We start from the raw sequence: 16644 nt of genomic DNA, 5'->3' as shown, positions 1-16644 counted from the left end.
TTTGCTGCCAACTGCTTCGTTAGCATTAGCTAATTATCTGTTAGATGTATTTATCTCAACACCACTGTGTTTCAGAAATAATCAGCTGATATTTTAAAAAATATATTGCATTTGCATCTAGCTACGTGCCACTTGTTTTATTTTCACGATCAGTGAGTCGCCATATAGGCAGATAGACTAGCTAATGAACTAGCGAGCACAAAAATGCACCATTTTATCTTTTGGCTGGCTAGTTAGTGGCTAAGGCTAGATGGCTATACTAGTCTATGGCTACGCAACGCCATTTTTTGGTTAGCTAGGTAGGGAATACAAAGGGTTTTATATTAATTTGATTTTTGGTATTCGACAGCATCCTTTAGGGAAAATAAACACCCTCTCCGTTGTTTTTGAAGTTACCAAACATTAACTACTGTACGTAGCCAGCTACTCTGGGCCCGTCTCCACAGCCCTTCCTTAGCCAGCGGCTTCTGAGAAATATGCAACGACACTAGCACAGGGTAAAGATACGTGTCGTTTGCTAACTAGCTGGTAACATTTCCATTAGCAGTCATTTGTGGGAAACGAAGACTGTAAACGTCCATGACTGGTTTTAAATCGTATTGTAGGTACAGCACCAGTTTCCCTCATTAACATAGTTATTTTGTGGAGACTGGGTTGCGTTAAGCAGGCCCAGTTTTCTATATGGGGGTGTTCCCAGAAGATTTGCTATTGTTTCTCCACCCAATTCTGACATGATCATCTAGCTAGCTGCCCTCTGAACTTCCCGGTCAACAATAGTAGCGATTTCATAACAATTAGCCAGTTACACTGTCAGCTCTTTCGTGAGTTAGAAACCACGCACTAAATAAATTGCATGGACATGTAGCTAGCTGGTTGGCCAGTGTGCGCCATTTAAGTTACCTACGATGGTATGATCGCTTTAATGCTACGCTAACCGGCTTTGCTAGCTAGCATATTGGCCAGTAATGATTAGAATAGCTGCTTATCGGGAAATAGACACAAGTAGAATTTATTGTCATGTTTTACTACTAATGACGTAGTAGATAACTAACGTTGGCTAGGCAATACGTTTTGATTTATTGGGCACCTGAAGGTAAACATTCAGTGTATGTTGAAGCTCCCATGGTAACTCGGTAATCATTTTGGGTGCGGTGGAGATGTTTTGTCCGCTCATGTTTTTGTTTTGTTTGTAACGTCGCTGTCGCAAGTATGCTTTTATAGTTGCGTACAACTGAATTTCCACATTTAAACTGTTAGCAGGAACATTGCTGTGCCGTGCTGTAGTTACATATCCTCTAAAATTAATATTCCGCTCGTAAGTGGACATACGAACAGAAATAGCCGATCTCAATTCTTTTTTTTAGTATTAAACATTTTTTTGAATGCGTTTTGTTTTGTTTACAATTTGCTGTGTATGTATTCTTGGACAGACTCGAATCAATAAATGAAATTAAAGAATGACATCACTGCGGTGTTCTTTGGCTGTTGTATTGACTAAGCTCGCGACTGACGACCTGTGTTGAAATGCTCTGTGATAAATATAAGAAAGGCGACTATGTGGTTCATGTTATCCACTTTATGCATGTAGTGCGGAATTTAAATTAATATTTTTATTCGACGGTAATGATTACATCATGCATATTTCATTTTCATGGTCTCTTGCCCGAATTTTCTTTTGGTAGCGTTATAATTGCTGTCCCCCAAACCCCCCCAAAAAAAAAGAGTAATGTGTTTTTATTATTGCTGGTCAGTGAAATTAACATAAAGAGCGTGATGCATTTAAAACCCAGCTTGAAGACAGTAAGGTTTATGCGAACGACTCCTAGCAGGCAGAACATCACCCCTATTTAATAGGAAAAGTACACTGACATTCATGATTTACTTGTCATTTTCCCAATTTTCAGATTTAACAGTCTGCATATGTGCTGGTACTTGTGTGAGTCTCACAAGCGTGTGAGACACGATAATGAGATGTCAGCTTTGTCTTAAGATCTGATGGTCGTATTAGATTGTACGGTAATTTGACACTCAAACACATAATCAAGTGCTGCAGCATGTCCGTTTATTTCAGTTTCGATCCAGTTTAATTCATTCACGTGAATGAAGTCAATGAAGTATACTTTTGCATTGAGGCCTACATTTTAATGGGTTAGAAATACATGTTTCCCGTAGCATGACTCCATTTCTCAGAAACCGTATGGGCATGTGTTGTCATCCTCTGAGCATTTCCTAGCAACTGCTTAGCAACAAGGAAGTAGGTACCACGAGTGAAGAAAGGCTGTGTGTATCATGTCTTTAACATGCAGCAAGTGAAGTCTGGGGACCTAAAATACCTTTCTACTTAAACTCTATGAAATTATGATATTCCCAGCAGGCAATTAAATTTGGTGTAGTGTGCCAAAGCTTTCAGGCCTGTGCTAAAGGATAGAAGCAAACCAATGACCGACACCTGGCTAGCTTGAAACATGGACCAACGGCATCCTTGCTGCGGCAGGTGATTTTTAACGTGTGTCGATATGCCAGTTTGTTTGATAGCTTGGCTCATCCTGTGCCCGTCTGTGGATGTGCTCTGTTTCTCTTTAAGTACGCGCTGATCACTTAAGAGTGGATGTAGTGTTGCAGCTGTGGCTCCAGCTGCCTGCGCTAGCATTCGTTGTGGTGCGTGAGACTGAAGTGGGCTAATTTGGTTATCGGGTCCTCCCACCAATGCAAATGTTTTACAGCCTTATGTGGGGTGGAACCTTTAAGAGCTGTTTCAGCTGAGGAAATGCAGGGGGGGGGGTCACACCTGAGGAAATGCAGGGGGGGCTGGCTGGTATGAAATTAGTGCTGTTTATTTTACACCTTAAATCCAGGATGCTGCGTTCGGTTCTGGTTGTTGAGCGCTGGTTGAATGTGACTGATTTGAACTTCAAACTTCCAGGTGTGATCAGCACCTGTGTGAATGCTTGAGGGTTTTGTATATTTCTGCTTTTAGGTTTATTACCATGTTTGTATGGCTGTCATTGTTTATTCATTTATTCTGGAAGAACCGGTTAAGTGCAGCTCAGTAGACTAGGCCGCTTTTCTTTGCCATGGGTTTGTTTTGGTTCACATTTGAAGCTGAATATATATATTTTGATATATATATTTTGGCACATTGTAAAATTAGTTAAATTATTTAAAAGATCGTTGAAAGTAGTTAAAATTGAGGTTTGAAAACATAAAACATCAGGTTTATATTTTTGGCTTCAAAAAATATAAAACTAACTGAGTCACCTTATTGTCTAGTGCTGAGTGATATCATTTCTTTGGCCCTGATTGTTTTTCTTTATTTAAGAAAGGAATTAGGACTGAAAAAAACTTTTGTTGGTAAGCGGTAGCCTATTTGTTTCAGTTGCCAGTGGCAATAGCATGCAATATTATGATTCAAATGTGTTGCTGTAAAAGTTACATGTCCCCTGATTCATTTGAGCAAGTTCTGTTTGTGTTGAATGGATGCATGGTTATAATCACTGGCTGTAATGCTCAGAGAAGGGAAATCCATAAGCCAGTTCACACTGAAATGGTTTATGTATTCAAATTCATGGTTTCTGTTTCGATTCCTGTGAAAAGCTCTGACCCCCGATTGCAGTGCTGGCAGTGTGCTGAAACACATGTAGGAAGACGGTTAAGTTTATGTTGCCTTGGTCTTTAGCCTTTGGTGACTCCATGCCTGGGGAGTGTATTACTGAGTGTGAGTCAGACCTGACTCATCTCCAGAGCGCGGTGCTAGACTGAATCTAATGCTTCTGGGTCTCGTTTGAGACTTCTGTGCTGCTGAGAATTTGCTTTGTCCACAGCTTTCCATCTATGGTCAGAGGTTTAAAATGTGACATCGGTGTCTTGGAAACAGCCAGAAGCTCAAATTATACTTTGAATGGATCAGACCTGTAGAGTAAAGCAAACCATCTTACTCAGGTTGAGTGTTTGTACTGGTGTAAAATGAATGGCTGGAACGCATTGCAGTAAAATAGTTTTCATCTTTAAAATGTCTTTAATCTCAGCTGTGTTGCATGAGGAGTTTATGGTGAAAACATGTATCGTGTAAACGTCAGAAAGCGCTGTTGGTCTGGTCGGTGGGGATAATGAAGCGAAGCAGCCAGACTTTAGTGAGCTGTTTAATGTTCCGCACAGCGGTGGCTTTTAGCTTCCTGTGTCGTCTCGTATTCACTTCCTGTGGTTTAAACGTCTTCCACTGAGCCGCGGTGCAGGTCCTCTCTAAAGGGGCCGTGCTCTGTAGCTCAGAGAAGTGCCCGTCGCAGGAAGAGGGAGTGCGCTTGGGTGTCCTGCAGGGAGAGGGCGCTTTGGGTGTCCTGCAGGGAGAGGGCGCTTTGGGTGTCCTGCAGGGAGAGGGCGCTTTGGGTGTCCTACAGGGAGGCACTTGGGTGTCCTCGGGGCTTGGGTGTCCTGCAGGAGAGGGCCTTTGGGTGTCCTGCAGGGAGAGGGCTCTTTGGGTGTCCTGCAGGGAGAGGGCTCTTTGGGTGTCCTGCAGGGAGAGGGCGCTTTGGGTGTCCTGCAGGGAGAGGGCTCTTTGGGTGTCCTGCAGGGAGAGGGCGCTTTGGGTGTCCTGCAGGGAGAGGGCACTTTGGTGTCCTGCAGGGAGAGGGCACTTTGGGTGTCCTGCAGGGAGAGGCGCTGGGTGTCTCAGAAGCTTTGGGTGTCCTACAGGGAGAGGGCTCTTTGGGTGTCCTGCAGGGAGAGGCGCTTTGGTGTCCTGCAGGGAGAGGGCTCTTTGGTGTCCTCAGGGAGAGGGCACTTTGGTGTCCTGCAGGAGAGGGAGCTTTGGGTGTCCTGCAGGAGAGGGCTTTGGGTGTCCTGCAGGGAGAGGGCGCTTTGGGTGTCCTGCAGGGAGAGGGCACTTTGGTGTCCTGCAGGGAGAGGCGCTTGGGTGTCCTGGAGAGGTTGGGTGTCGCAGGGAGAGGGCCTTTGGTGTCCTGCAGGAGAGGCCTTTGGATGTCCTACAGGGAGAGGGCACTTTGGGTGTCCTGCAGGGGGAGGGTGCTTTGGGTGTCCTACAGGGAGAGGGCACTTTTGGGTGTCCTGCAGGACGAGATTAAATAATGTGATTAAATAATTCCCTGCACTCTGTGACTGTATCTGCTGTATTTCCCTCTGTGTGGCCAACACTGCTAGGCTTAAACCACACAGGGCTGCATGACGCTTAGAGAACTGGGCTTGAGCCTCAGGAATTGTGGGTAGGGGTTACCGTGACTTCTAAACGCTGAAGGTGCTGCACGCTAAGGAGAAGCACTGTAGGATTAAAGGCCTTTTTACGTGCCGGCATTATTAAAATAATTCATAGTCGTTTTCTTTTACAGTGTGTCCAGATCTCAGTGTGAGAGTCACTGGCTTGTGATTGAAAGTATTCGTGCTGAGTCTGTTGTCGGTTTTGGCAGTTGAGCGAGGTTGTGGCACGGAAATGGGAAATGTGTTCCTTGATCGGCTCTGGTGATAACGTAGGCGCGTGCTCACGTGTGGCGAAAATCAAACGGACATAAACGCTTGGCAAAGAGCGGAAGAGAAGAAGGGCCGTTTGGTCTCACTGAGCAGGTCTCAGAAAATACAGTCTAATGTGAACATACTCCAGCAGGACGTTAGCATACTTTAGCATGTTTTTTTATTTTATAGAATATATATCTTTTTTTAAAGATTCAGTAAACCCAACTCCTTATTACTGTTGTGTCCTCTCAATGCATTTGCGGTTGTCTGCTCAGTACTTCCCATCATATGGTGCTTTCCTCCTGTGCGCATTTATACAGGCTGCGGTGTCCGCTTCTGAAGGCAGTTCTGCTTACACACGCAACTGTGTACTTAAAAGCACATCTTGGCTATAGTGTAGGTAAGCAGTGTTGATTTAAATTGCAGTGCAGCAAATTTAGACCTCCCCCCCCAAGTGTCATGTCATTTAAACATGTCGACAAATTGTTTATGCACCTTGTAGCTGTTTTAGGCTTTTCCAGGCTTAGTCCGTCCCTGGCTGCGGGTTCGAATCCCACCTGGTGGGGGTGCCTTTGTTCCCTTGAGTAAGATGCTAAACCTGAATTACTTCAGTAAATGTCCAGCTGTAAAAATGGATTGCATTTAAAATAAGGTAATCTGGGAGTCAGTATAAGAGAGCGTGGTGATAAATGCGTGTGGTGTAATTAAAGAGAGGAACGTGGCTTCAGTGACCCGGATAAACCTGACGTTCGATTGGCTCCTCTGGCACCGAGCAAGGCCATAATTAAACTGCTCCTCAGCCCGGAGTTTAAGCAAGTTTAGGAGTGCAGGAGTGGCCTTTACGTGCTCCAGAACCCGGCTGCTCCCGTCTTCCACGAGGGCCCCTGCCCCTGTTCCACAGCCACTGCTCTTTTCATACTTTTTGTGTGGAATTTTTTTCAACTGTTCGTTTTTTTTTTCTCTACTTTTTTATTTTTGAATGTAGTGAAGAACCCTGTACTGTGCTTTTCTCTTGAAATTGGCAGAAGATTGACAGCACTGCGATGTGGTGTTGGATTTGTAATGGTTATTATAATGTATTATATGTGAGGACAATGTTGATTTTTTTTAGTTCCATACTATAGGCTGCCCATCTTCTAGCTATAATAGGTATAGCCAAGTATCGCTGTGACCACGGCTAGCTACCGGACTGGCTAGTCTTATTTCTTTCTGTGTAATTTGGCTAATACTGTGTTCTATGAAGTGTGCTTCAAAATCTATTTTTATTAAATTAAATTCCTGTGAATTCCTGTAAATTATTTTAAAACTGCAGCATACGTTCTTCCATTATTATCCAGCTCTAAAGAAGTTGGGAGTTTGCTGTATGCAGGGAGAGCATCTCCTCTCTATTGATGGATCAGAATTGGATGCACTTATAGGCCTTCCTGGAAGGTCACTATCTTGTTCAATCTATTATCTTTTGTTGCACCCAGAGAGCTGGATTGTGATGTCACAAAAGGAAAATTGCAGGTTGCAGTGTGCTGGAACCAATAGGGGTTTTGTAAGTGAGAGGGAGGGGCGGAGTCAGTGTGGCTGAGTGCAGGCCTGTCCTGACCGTTATCTGTCCATCTCAGAATGACGGCTCGTAAAACTCCCGGACTCGGCCGGGGAGCTTCTGGAGCCTTATCACCGTGGCCCAGATGTGGAGCGCTGCAGGCCCGTCTCCCTGCCTCCACCTAGCTCCACACTGGGTCCCATTTCACCCTGTCACAGTTCACACCGTTTCACAAAGCCATCTCCCCCAGCACCCCAGACTATTTGACCAGCTTAACAGCGGTATTGGACATAAGATTGTGTCTCACATATAAATAATAAAGGCTGCTGGTTTCCTTTTTTGGCATTCTTGCAGAGGTGACCACTCGTTTTGGGTTATACAAGTAAAATGTGGCTTCACTTCCTTGGAAACTGCTTGACAGCCACGCATATGTATACCTACTCTGCGTATGTGTACATCATACATGGAGTATTTAAGGCAGACTTTTGTAAATTGCCTTTTGTTTCCTTGTATTTCATGTTCTTATAGCTATAATGAAGCCTGGAACCACTAATGTGAGCCAGAAGTTGCTGAAGATGTTTTGTAGTCACGTTACTGGCAGATATGGCTGGAATGTGCTAATGGATCCTTATAGTGCCAAACCTGATGTCATTCATGAAGAAACGGCTCTCTGGGGCTGTGGGGGGGGGGGGGTGGGGGGCACATGGGGATTAGTGACCAATTGATAGTTCCGTAGTCGAGCCTTGCAGTGTGCTTTTGATAAAGTGGAAAATTTTCAGAATATTTATGATTCCTCGCAGTGTGACAGGCAATCTTTCACATTCTTTCCTTCTGCATTACAGGTGCTCAGTCTAAGTGTATACATCACTTACTCAGTACATATCTTACTTCACCCATCACCTATTCACCTCATTCTCTTACATTCACCACATCACGTACATCACTGCATTCACCCACATCACCTTTCATCATCTTTCTTCCCTTACTTCATCTTACATTCAACTACATTCACCTTGCATTCACCCTACATTCACCCTACATTCACCTTGCATTCACCTCATTCACCTACATTCACCCTACATTCACCCTACATTCACCCTACATTCACCCTACATTCACCCTACATTCACTCTACATTCTTTTACCCAGCGGGTAGGCAGCTGAAACCCAGGTTCAGAACGTTAAAGTTCTCCCCAGTAGTTCCAATCACCTGGATTTGCTCAGGTCTTCAGCCAGGAGGTCGAGCTAATTTGTGAAATCAGCCAGTTGAGTTCCTGGGTGGCAGGACTTTTGCTTTCTGACCCCTGGACTTTCCACCTCTGGGTTTGTTTAAATTGCACTGTCAATAACTAGCCCTGAAGCCCTTAGCATCTTGTGCATATTGTGGTGAGCAGGAGGAAGGCCAGCTAGTGTCTGTGTCTGCTCTCCTTGTAAGCGTATGCACAAGGACATATGTGTTAATGTATCGGAAATGTTTTTATATTGACACCAAATAAAGTAGCCTACCTGAAATACCTGACCAACTGCAACCTTAAAACATTTAGTCCTTGTAGCTAGTTAGCTGACTGGCTAACTAACAGAAAAAAACGTCATACATTTATTTACTGCTCATGTATTTAGTAATGTTCATTCCTTTGTTTGAATGATATGAGTTGTTTTTAAAATATATATGAAGCAATAAGCATGTCTTTGTGCATGTTCAGTGTTTCATCTTTTCAAACGATCTGCTGTCATAATTTGTCAGTACACATATTCTTAAAAATGTGTGGTCGTGATTCTTTTATACCTCTCAAGTATTATAAGAATCATATTTTCTTCCTGGCTGTTTATTTCATGCATTGCTTTTATTGGTTTAAAGGGATTTCTGAATGGAACTGTGGTGCCGTTAATCGAATCAAAATCATTTTTAAATCAAATCACCAGCCATAAATTATGATTTGAGTCAAATCGCTGTTTAAAGAAAGTTTTATAGCCCTATTTGGTCGTGCTGTAAAAGTTCTTAATAATGTCAGGAAATATTTTGGTTGTTTTTGTGAAACAGTGTGGTTGCTGTCAAGTGAACTACATAATTGAAATAAATTCAAAAAACGAATTCATATGAAAACCAGAATCGTATGAACAAATCATAAAGTCCCTGTTGCGCTCATAAAAAGATGGCGTACAACGTTCGTATGTCCTAGCCCGGTATCTTTCCTGCCTGTCCCAGTGTCCTTTTTCTGCCAGCAGCACAATATCCAGATTATTCTGGGATTTTATCGTACCCAAGCTTTTTTTATTCACTCCCATGCCTTTAGTAGTTAGTTACTTGACCGTTGTAACTTTCAACTCCAGCTGTTGATACCATTTTGGTCAAATTCCTTCAAGTTGAACCAAGATACTTGAAACTTTTTTGCTTTCACCTAGTGATGTCAGTCATATAATATTTTGTCTCATATAATGAAAATAGTTTACTGTATGTTGTGAAAGGTCCGCGTTTCTGATATCCAGAATCCTGAGTGGCCACAGTCACACCCCTCTTTTGTTTCGTAGAATTGATCATTTATGGCTGTGTGTCTGTAATACACAACTGCACACCATAGGCCTGTGCAGCTGATGACCAGGATCTGCTGGTTCTGTGTTATCAGAACCAGGACCAGGTGGCGTTACAGTTCACACTCCTCTGCCTTGCTTTCGTAGAACTGAATCATCTTTATGGAGCTGTGCTGTCTGTAATGTACAGCCAGACTCCCCTGACCATCTCAGGCCTGTGCAGACTGATCAGACCAGACCATCTCTGGCCTGTGTAAAGCAGGCCTGGAGCCTCACTGATACTCGTGTTTTATATCTGAGCCCTGGCCCGTCTGACGTCATCACGAGGCCATGGAATTAATGAGGTGTTCCTGGTTGAAGAGCCTGTTTCGCGCTACGACGCGTTGATTTGTGTGATCAAGGCCCTTGATTTTGAAATGGAAAATGTCTGTTTTGCTGTTATTCATGTGGTATTCATGCGGGGTTTTTCCTCGTCTTGTTTTTCAGGGGAAAGAAGGCGTTGAGCAAGAAGAAGCTGAAAAGGCGACAGAAGGTCAAATCAAAAGTCAAAACGAGAACGAAGGTGAGAGCTGCGTGCCTGTGCCCTAGAGCTGCATGCCTGTGCCTGTGTTTGTGCCTTTGAGCTGCGTGGCTGTGTTAGTGGCTGTGTTAGTGGCTGTGTTAGTGCCTGTGTTAGTGCCTGTGTTAGTGCCTGTGTTTGTGGCTGTGTTTGTGGCTGTGTTAGTGCCTGTGTTTGTGCCTGTGTTAGTGCCTGTGTTAGTGGCTGTGTTAGTGGCTGTGTTTGTGGCTGTGTTAGTGCCTGTGTTTGTGGCTGTGTTAGTGCCTGTGTTAGTGCCTGTGTTAGTGCCTGTGTTTGTGGCTGTGTTTGTGGCTGTGTTTGTGGCTGTGTTAGTGCCTGTGTTAGTGCCTGTGTTAGTGCCTGTGTTTGTGCCTGTGTTAGTGGCTGTGTTAGTGGCTGTGTTTGTGGCTGTGTTAGTGCCTGTGTTTGTGGCTGTGTTAGTGCCCTAGTGCTGGGCTATTCTGCCTGCCTGTCTGTTGGACTGAGTGAAGAGAGGGAGCTCTCTTGAGCGCGTTGCTGTGGATGCTTGCGTCTGACTGAGAGTCTGAGGAATCTGGGGGCTGCTCAGATCCTGTCTGCATCACTGCGTGTGCGTGCATGAGCACAGCTTGTTATATCTCCCCCCGAGCGGATCAAAGCGGGTGGGGGGGGGGGGGATAATAACGTTCATACATGGGGCTACTCTTGTGAAAGTGTGTGGGGGGGGGGGTGAGGGCTGTTGCTGGGAAGAGCGGTGCTCGCATACAGGAGACGTGCAGGGAGTGGCCGGGGTAGGTTTGCCTGTTGCCGGGCGACCTGTGTGTCGCCAGTCTCCATGGCAACTGTGTCCTCCGTCCTGCCTACAGCGAGCAGGGCTGGCTGCTTCTGTGCTGGTTGAGTGACAGACGGATTCGCTGCATGGTAATGTGAGGCAGAAAGCAGATATAGGTGTATATACGCGCAGTAAAATAAGGCCTGTTTCCCACAGCAGTGGCTGTGATAGCGCAGGCTGGATCTGTACTCCAGAGGGTTTGGCTCCCCAGTGTACGGCAGCTGCTGACAGACAGCAGGTTACAGATTAATGTGATCGTGCTGGAGCAGGACACAGCAGTATTCCCCCCTCCCCCAAACCCTCCCCCTGGTCTGAAGCCCCCCCCCCCCCCCCGCAGGCCCCCCTACCCCCCCCTCTGCTGGTAAACAGGGCTGGGCGGAGCTTGTTGGGAAAGAGCGGCGAGTGGCGAGAACTCACAGTCAGAAATGTCTGGTGCTCTCAGCGGCTGGTTTCCCCCACCACCCCCACCCCCTGCCTGCCATGCCGGGCCTTTCATGTGCCGCTGCACACGGACGCTACACACAGACGCTACGCGCAGACGCTACACACAAACGCTACGCGGCGCTACACACAGACGCTACGCGGCGCTACACGCAGACGCTACACGCAGACGCTACACGCCGCTGCATGCAGATGCTACGCTCAGACGCTACACGCCGCTACATGCAGACGCTACACACAAACGCTGCACACAGGCGCTACACGCAGACGCTACACACAGACGCTACGCGGCGCTACACGCAGACGGTACGCGCCGCTACATGCAGACGCTATGGGGTGCTACACGTAGACGCGCAGACGCTACAAACAGACGCTACACTCAGACTCTACAAACAGACGCTACACACAGACGCTACGCTCAGACGTACACAGACGCTACGCGCAAACGCTACGTGCAGACGCTACGCTCTGACGCTACACACAGACGCTACGCACAGACGCTACGCTCTGACGCTACACGCAGACGCTGCTACGCGCAGACGCTACACACAGACTCTACACGCCGCTGCATGCAGACGCTACACACAGACGCTACACGCCGCTGCACGCAGACGTTACGCGCAGACGCTACACGCAGACGCTACGGGCAGACGCTACGCTCACACGCTATGCGCAGACGCTACGTGCAAACGCCTCGTTCATTAGTGGAATGCTGGTCCTACCTAAAACACACAGGAGAGTGCTTGTGTCCATTTTATGCCGCACAGTATCAGATCGAAGCGTTTGACTGCTACCTGCTGTTCCTGTACACAGTCTGCAGCTTTACTGTGTTAGCACAGGCTCAGTCTCCTTTTGACACAGTCTGCAGCTTTACTGTGTTAGCACAGGCTCAGTCTCCTTTTGACACAGTCTATGGCTGGTACTGTGTTAGCACAGTCTCAGTCTCCTTTTGACACAGTCTATGGCTGGTACTGTGTTGGCACAGTCTCAGTCTCCTTTTGACACAGTCTATGGCTGGTACTGTGTTAGCACAGTCTCAGTCTCCTTTTGACACAGTCTATGGCTGGTACTGTTAGCACAGTCTCAGTCTCCTTTTGACACAGTCTATGGCTGGTACTGTGTTGGCACAGTCTCAGTCTCCTTTTGACACAGTCTGCGGCTGGTACTGTGTTAGCACAGGCTCGACCAGTCTGCTACAGACCAAGAGGAGGATGAGTAGATGCCTGAGGGTCACCAGCCTGAACCCCTGGGCAGAATGGCAGAGTGAAATATCTGCCTGACTGTGTTCTGTTGTGTGGATTAACAGAGTTATTTCAATATTAAAGGTAACTAGAGATGTGCTTTTGACCCAAGTTTGTCTGTTGAGTAATGAGACCATTTCTGGTTAGTTAACAGTTAAAATGACAACGTTTGATCATTAAATTTGGTCCACACACAGGCACTTATTGCTGTTTTTATTATGGTTATTAATGTTATGTTGTATAACAGTGCTTCACGATCAAGGTTCAAACCATACTACTATCGGAAAATCAGCTTTGCTATTTTCAGTTAGACATTCTAAAAATAACTAAGCATCATGATTTATTCCTTATCTAAACAAGACAATTGAGGTATATTTTTATAGTGACATATATCTTTTCAGTACACCAGTAAAACGGGACACTTAAATGGCTGTTTGTTAGCTATGCATACAGTAGCTGTTTTGCCATTTAAGGTTGACAGCATGTAAATGCTCATTGTACATGACAAGCTGGTCATGTGACTCATCTGTCCCGTTTCCTCCTAATAATACTATGGGAGGAAATCTTTTCCTTCTCCCCGGCTGGGAGAGAGTTTGGGTTTGTGGGGGCGTTTAATCCGAAATTGAGTAGAGTGCACCTTGCTGGGCCGTGTACCCCTTTTGTTCTAACAGTTTGCACATGATAGTTTTCTTGATAATTAAAAAAAAATCCAAACTATTTAAAAAAAAATAAAATAAAGCACTCCCATTGTAAACTAACATGAACTGCGCCGCCAGTCCTGGGTCAAAGAGCTACTGGACACAGTTGCTAAAAATAACCCCCTTTTGGGGTTTGTTTAATAGTGACCTCAGCGCTTCCTGCTTCCCCAGTGGTACATTTCCTGTTCTGGTTTAATGCGTGACGGCTGTTCTGTCTTTCGCATCGCCTCTGTTGCAGCTGCATGGGCGGCTGTGCAGCGTTCAGGTTACGCTCTGTGAACAAGCCGCAGTGTGCAGCGTGTTTGAATGAGGATTTTAATCTGGATTAGGCCTTGCTCTGTATGGAGTGTGAAGCTCAACTGAGTGAGGTTTAATTGGACCCCTCTGAGTGACTGTGCAATGCATTAGGTATTAGTCACAGACTAATAGGGTGGGACAGCACAGTGTTAGCGTGGGACAGCACAGTGTTAGCATGGGACAGCACAGTGTTGGTGCGCGACAGCACAGTGTTAGCACTCAGCAGCACAGTGTTAGCGCGGGACAGCACAGTGTTAGTGCGTGACAGCACAGTGTTGGTGCGTGACAGCACAGTGTTAGCAACCGACAGCACAGTGTTAGCGCAGTGTAGCAGAACAGTGTTGCAACGACAGCACAGTGTGTGTGCGTAGCACAGTGTTAGCACCGACAGCACAGTGTTAGACGGCAGTGTAGAGCACAGTGTTAGCAACCGACAGCACAGTGTTAGCGCGCGACAGCACAGTGTTAGCACGCAGTAGCACAGTGTTAGCGCGCGACAGCACAGTGTTAGCACGCAGTAGCACAGTGTTAGCAACCGACAGCACAGTGTTAGCGCGTGACAGACAGTGTTAGCGAGCGACAGCACAGTGTTAGCACGCAGTAGCACAGTGTTAGCACACGGCAGCACAGTGTTAGCACGCAGTAGCACAGTGTTAGCACGCAGTAGCACAGTGTTAGCACACGGCAACACACTGTCAGCGCGCGACAGCACAGTGTTACAGTGTTAGCGTCTGACGAACGGTGCAAAGTTCACAGGAATGCAAACGTGTTCCTGTGTTCCTGATAATCTGTGGTGACCTTTAGAAAGACCTGTATGTTTCTGAGCGTCTGTGAGACTTGAATTGAGTTGAGACTCTTTGTGTGATGTGGACAAACCCAGACTGCCCACAGAGTAGCTCTTTTATATGCCTTACACAAACTGTGGGGATGACTCCAGTCCACGTTAAAGAGGCTGTTTTAACAGAGCCAGTTCAGCTTTAGAGTATATGGGCCTCCCACGGGATCCCTCTGAAATGCCCGGACTAACAAATTCACTTTTTATGTGGCTGAGAGCTGATTGATTTCATTGGCCCTCCCTCGCCCCGTGTCTTCCTATTGGCCGCTTCGACGGAACGATTCACTTTCGTAGGTCAGAGGGGTTTTTGTGTTATTTTCCCTTTTGGTCAAAGCTTCCTCATATTCGGATTGCACGGGCTTAATTTGCATATAAATGTGTTTTCCTTCAGAGCGCTGAGGTAGATGTAGCCCTCTCTACATGACACATCTCGGGCTTTGCGAGCACAAAACGAGGACACATTTTATCTCCAATTTTAATTGGAAATAAGAAGATTACTTTCAGGACAATGTGTTTTTTTTCTCTCAGAAAATGTCATGCTCGGTATAAGTTTCAGCGTTCCCAGTCTTCCTAAAAAACCTCCGTGGCGCTCCTGCGTGAGCGAGCCGTGTTTATCGGTTCATCAGTCTTCGCTCATCGCGATCTCCTGCCCCTCCAAACGCTGCGTCTTGTCTCTCTGATGATGCGCTTGGGCGTGTGATTCTGTGCGGTTTTGGGCTCGCTTTGAGTTTTTCTCCAGGGTGCTCAGTCTTTAAGTTTCTCAAGTGAAAGAGTTTCATAGAGGGTTCCTAAATTCCTTCACTTTTCCACTTCCCCTCAGTTAGGGAGCAGGAAGTTGAAATGGCAGCCATCTTGAGGGTTGTTCCAAATCATAGTGTAACAGACTCAAGTTGTAACAGACTCTTTCTGCCCTCCAGCCCAAATGTTTTGTGCAGCCGGAAGATGGCTCCATTCGAATTTAAGCTTCTTCCTCCAAACCGCTGTCTTTGCCTGCTCGGACACATTTTAGCCTGGATGATTTCTCTTTCACATAATGTTAATTTTTGAAAATATATTTCCCCGATTTCAAATAAACATCTTGCACCAGTTGACATGTCATGTTCTGTTTTGTGTAAACGCCTGTGTTATACTGGTGCATTGTGATGAACACTGCTGAATAACACTGGTAAACAGGCCTGTGGGTCAGTAGCCTTGAGCACTGTTGCGTGACTGCTGAGCCCTGCATAATTACCATTAAACTGCTCGTTGAGATGAGTCAGGTTGCACAGTAGGATGATTTCTAGAAACCGCCGAACAGGTGGCATCTTGAGAAGATTGTGCTGCCAAATTTCAGACTAAAACCTGCAGCTGAAAATGCAGGACTGTAAAGACATTGAGAGGTGATTTGTGCACACGAACAGATTCACCTGTAGAGTACAGTTTGTTGATGTGAATTGTTTGTTAGTTCCACTGCTTGTTTTCTGGAACCATAGGCCAGGGTCAAATATGCGTTCGAGGTAGTCTCACTGTGTAGATGAAATTTTAAAGCACTTCAGCTGGTCCCTGAGAATTTTCAATGTGACATTTTTTCTTGGAACATTGCCCTTTATTTGGGTGAAAATGATTTTTATTCTTAAGTTGTCTGTAGTCCTGAGGGACTTTGTCTACAGGGTTAAAGTATTTCACAGACGGTGACTCTGTTCTCACTGGCACACTAACCACTGTTTCCTCACTTTCCTCTCTCGGCTAACATTAGCGAGCAGTTAAAATCTCAAACCGTTCTGAGACGCCTGTGCAGAAGTGCAGTCTGGGTAATGGGTGCATGTTACAGTAAGTGTGGTCTGCGCTTGTGTCTGCTTTGCTGCTTCCCGTTGTGGTCAGGCTTCAGAGTGAGTTGCCATACAGTGACTGGAAAGGGCGTTATTTTTTTTTTTTTTTGTTGCATTTTGAAAAGCGAAGTAGAAGGGATCAGGACGCCGCCTCACCCAACTGCCAAGAGCTGCGGCTAATCTGTGCTTCCTCCTCGGGGTATGGGGAGACTAAACCTTCAGTCTGCTTCTGCGCCTGTACCTGTGTCTCTACCTGTGTCTCTACCTGCGCCTGTACCTGTGTCTCTACCTGCACCTTCACCTGTGTCTCTACCTGCGCCTTCACCTGTGTCTCTACCTGCGCCTTTACCTGCGGCTTCACCTGTGTCTCTACCTGCGCCTTTACCTGTGTCTCTACCTGCACCTTCACCTGTGTCTGTACCTGCTCCTTC

At 46.0% G+C, this 16644-nt stretch overlaps 1 protein-coding gene across 10 annotated transcripts in view; it reads left to right on the top strand.

Annotated features, from left to right (window-relative positions):
* Positions 1–16644, top strand: part of mycbp2 (MYC binding protein 2) — a 104766-nt gene that overhangs the window by 1025 nt on the left and 87097 nt on the right. For all 10 annotated transcript variants that reach the window (XM_064311761.1, XM_064311757.1, XM_064311758.1 and 7 more), the window contains exon 2: positions 10010–10085. In XM_064311761.1, the coding sequence (XP_064167831.1) occupies positions 10010–10085 (76 nt within the window). The remainder of the gene's footprint in view (positions 1–10009; positions 10086–16644) is intronic.

The sequence above is a fragment of the Anguilla rostrata genome, chromosome 15, assembly GCF_018555375.3.
Source record: "Anguilla rostrata isolate EN2019 chromosome 15, ASM1855537v3, whole genome shotgun sequence".
Taxonomy (NCBI): domain Eukaryota; kingdom Metazoa; phylum Chordata; class Actinopteri; order Anguilliformes; family Anguillidae; genus Anguilla; species Anguilla rostrata.
The sequence above is the reverse complement of the archived record's forward strand: the minus strand, read 5'-3'. Positions and strand labels throughout refer to the sequence as shown.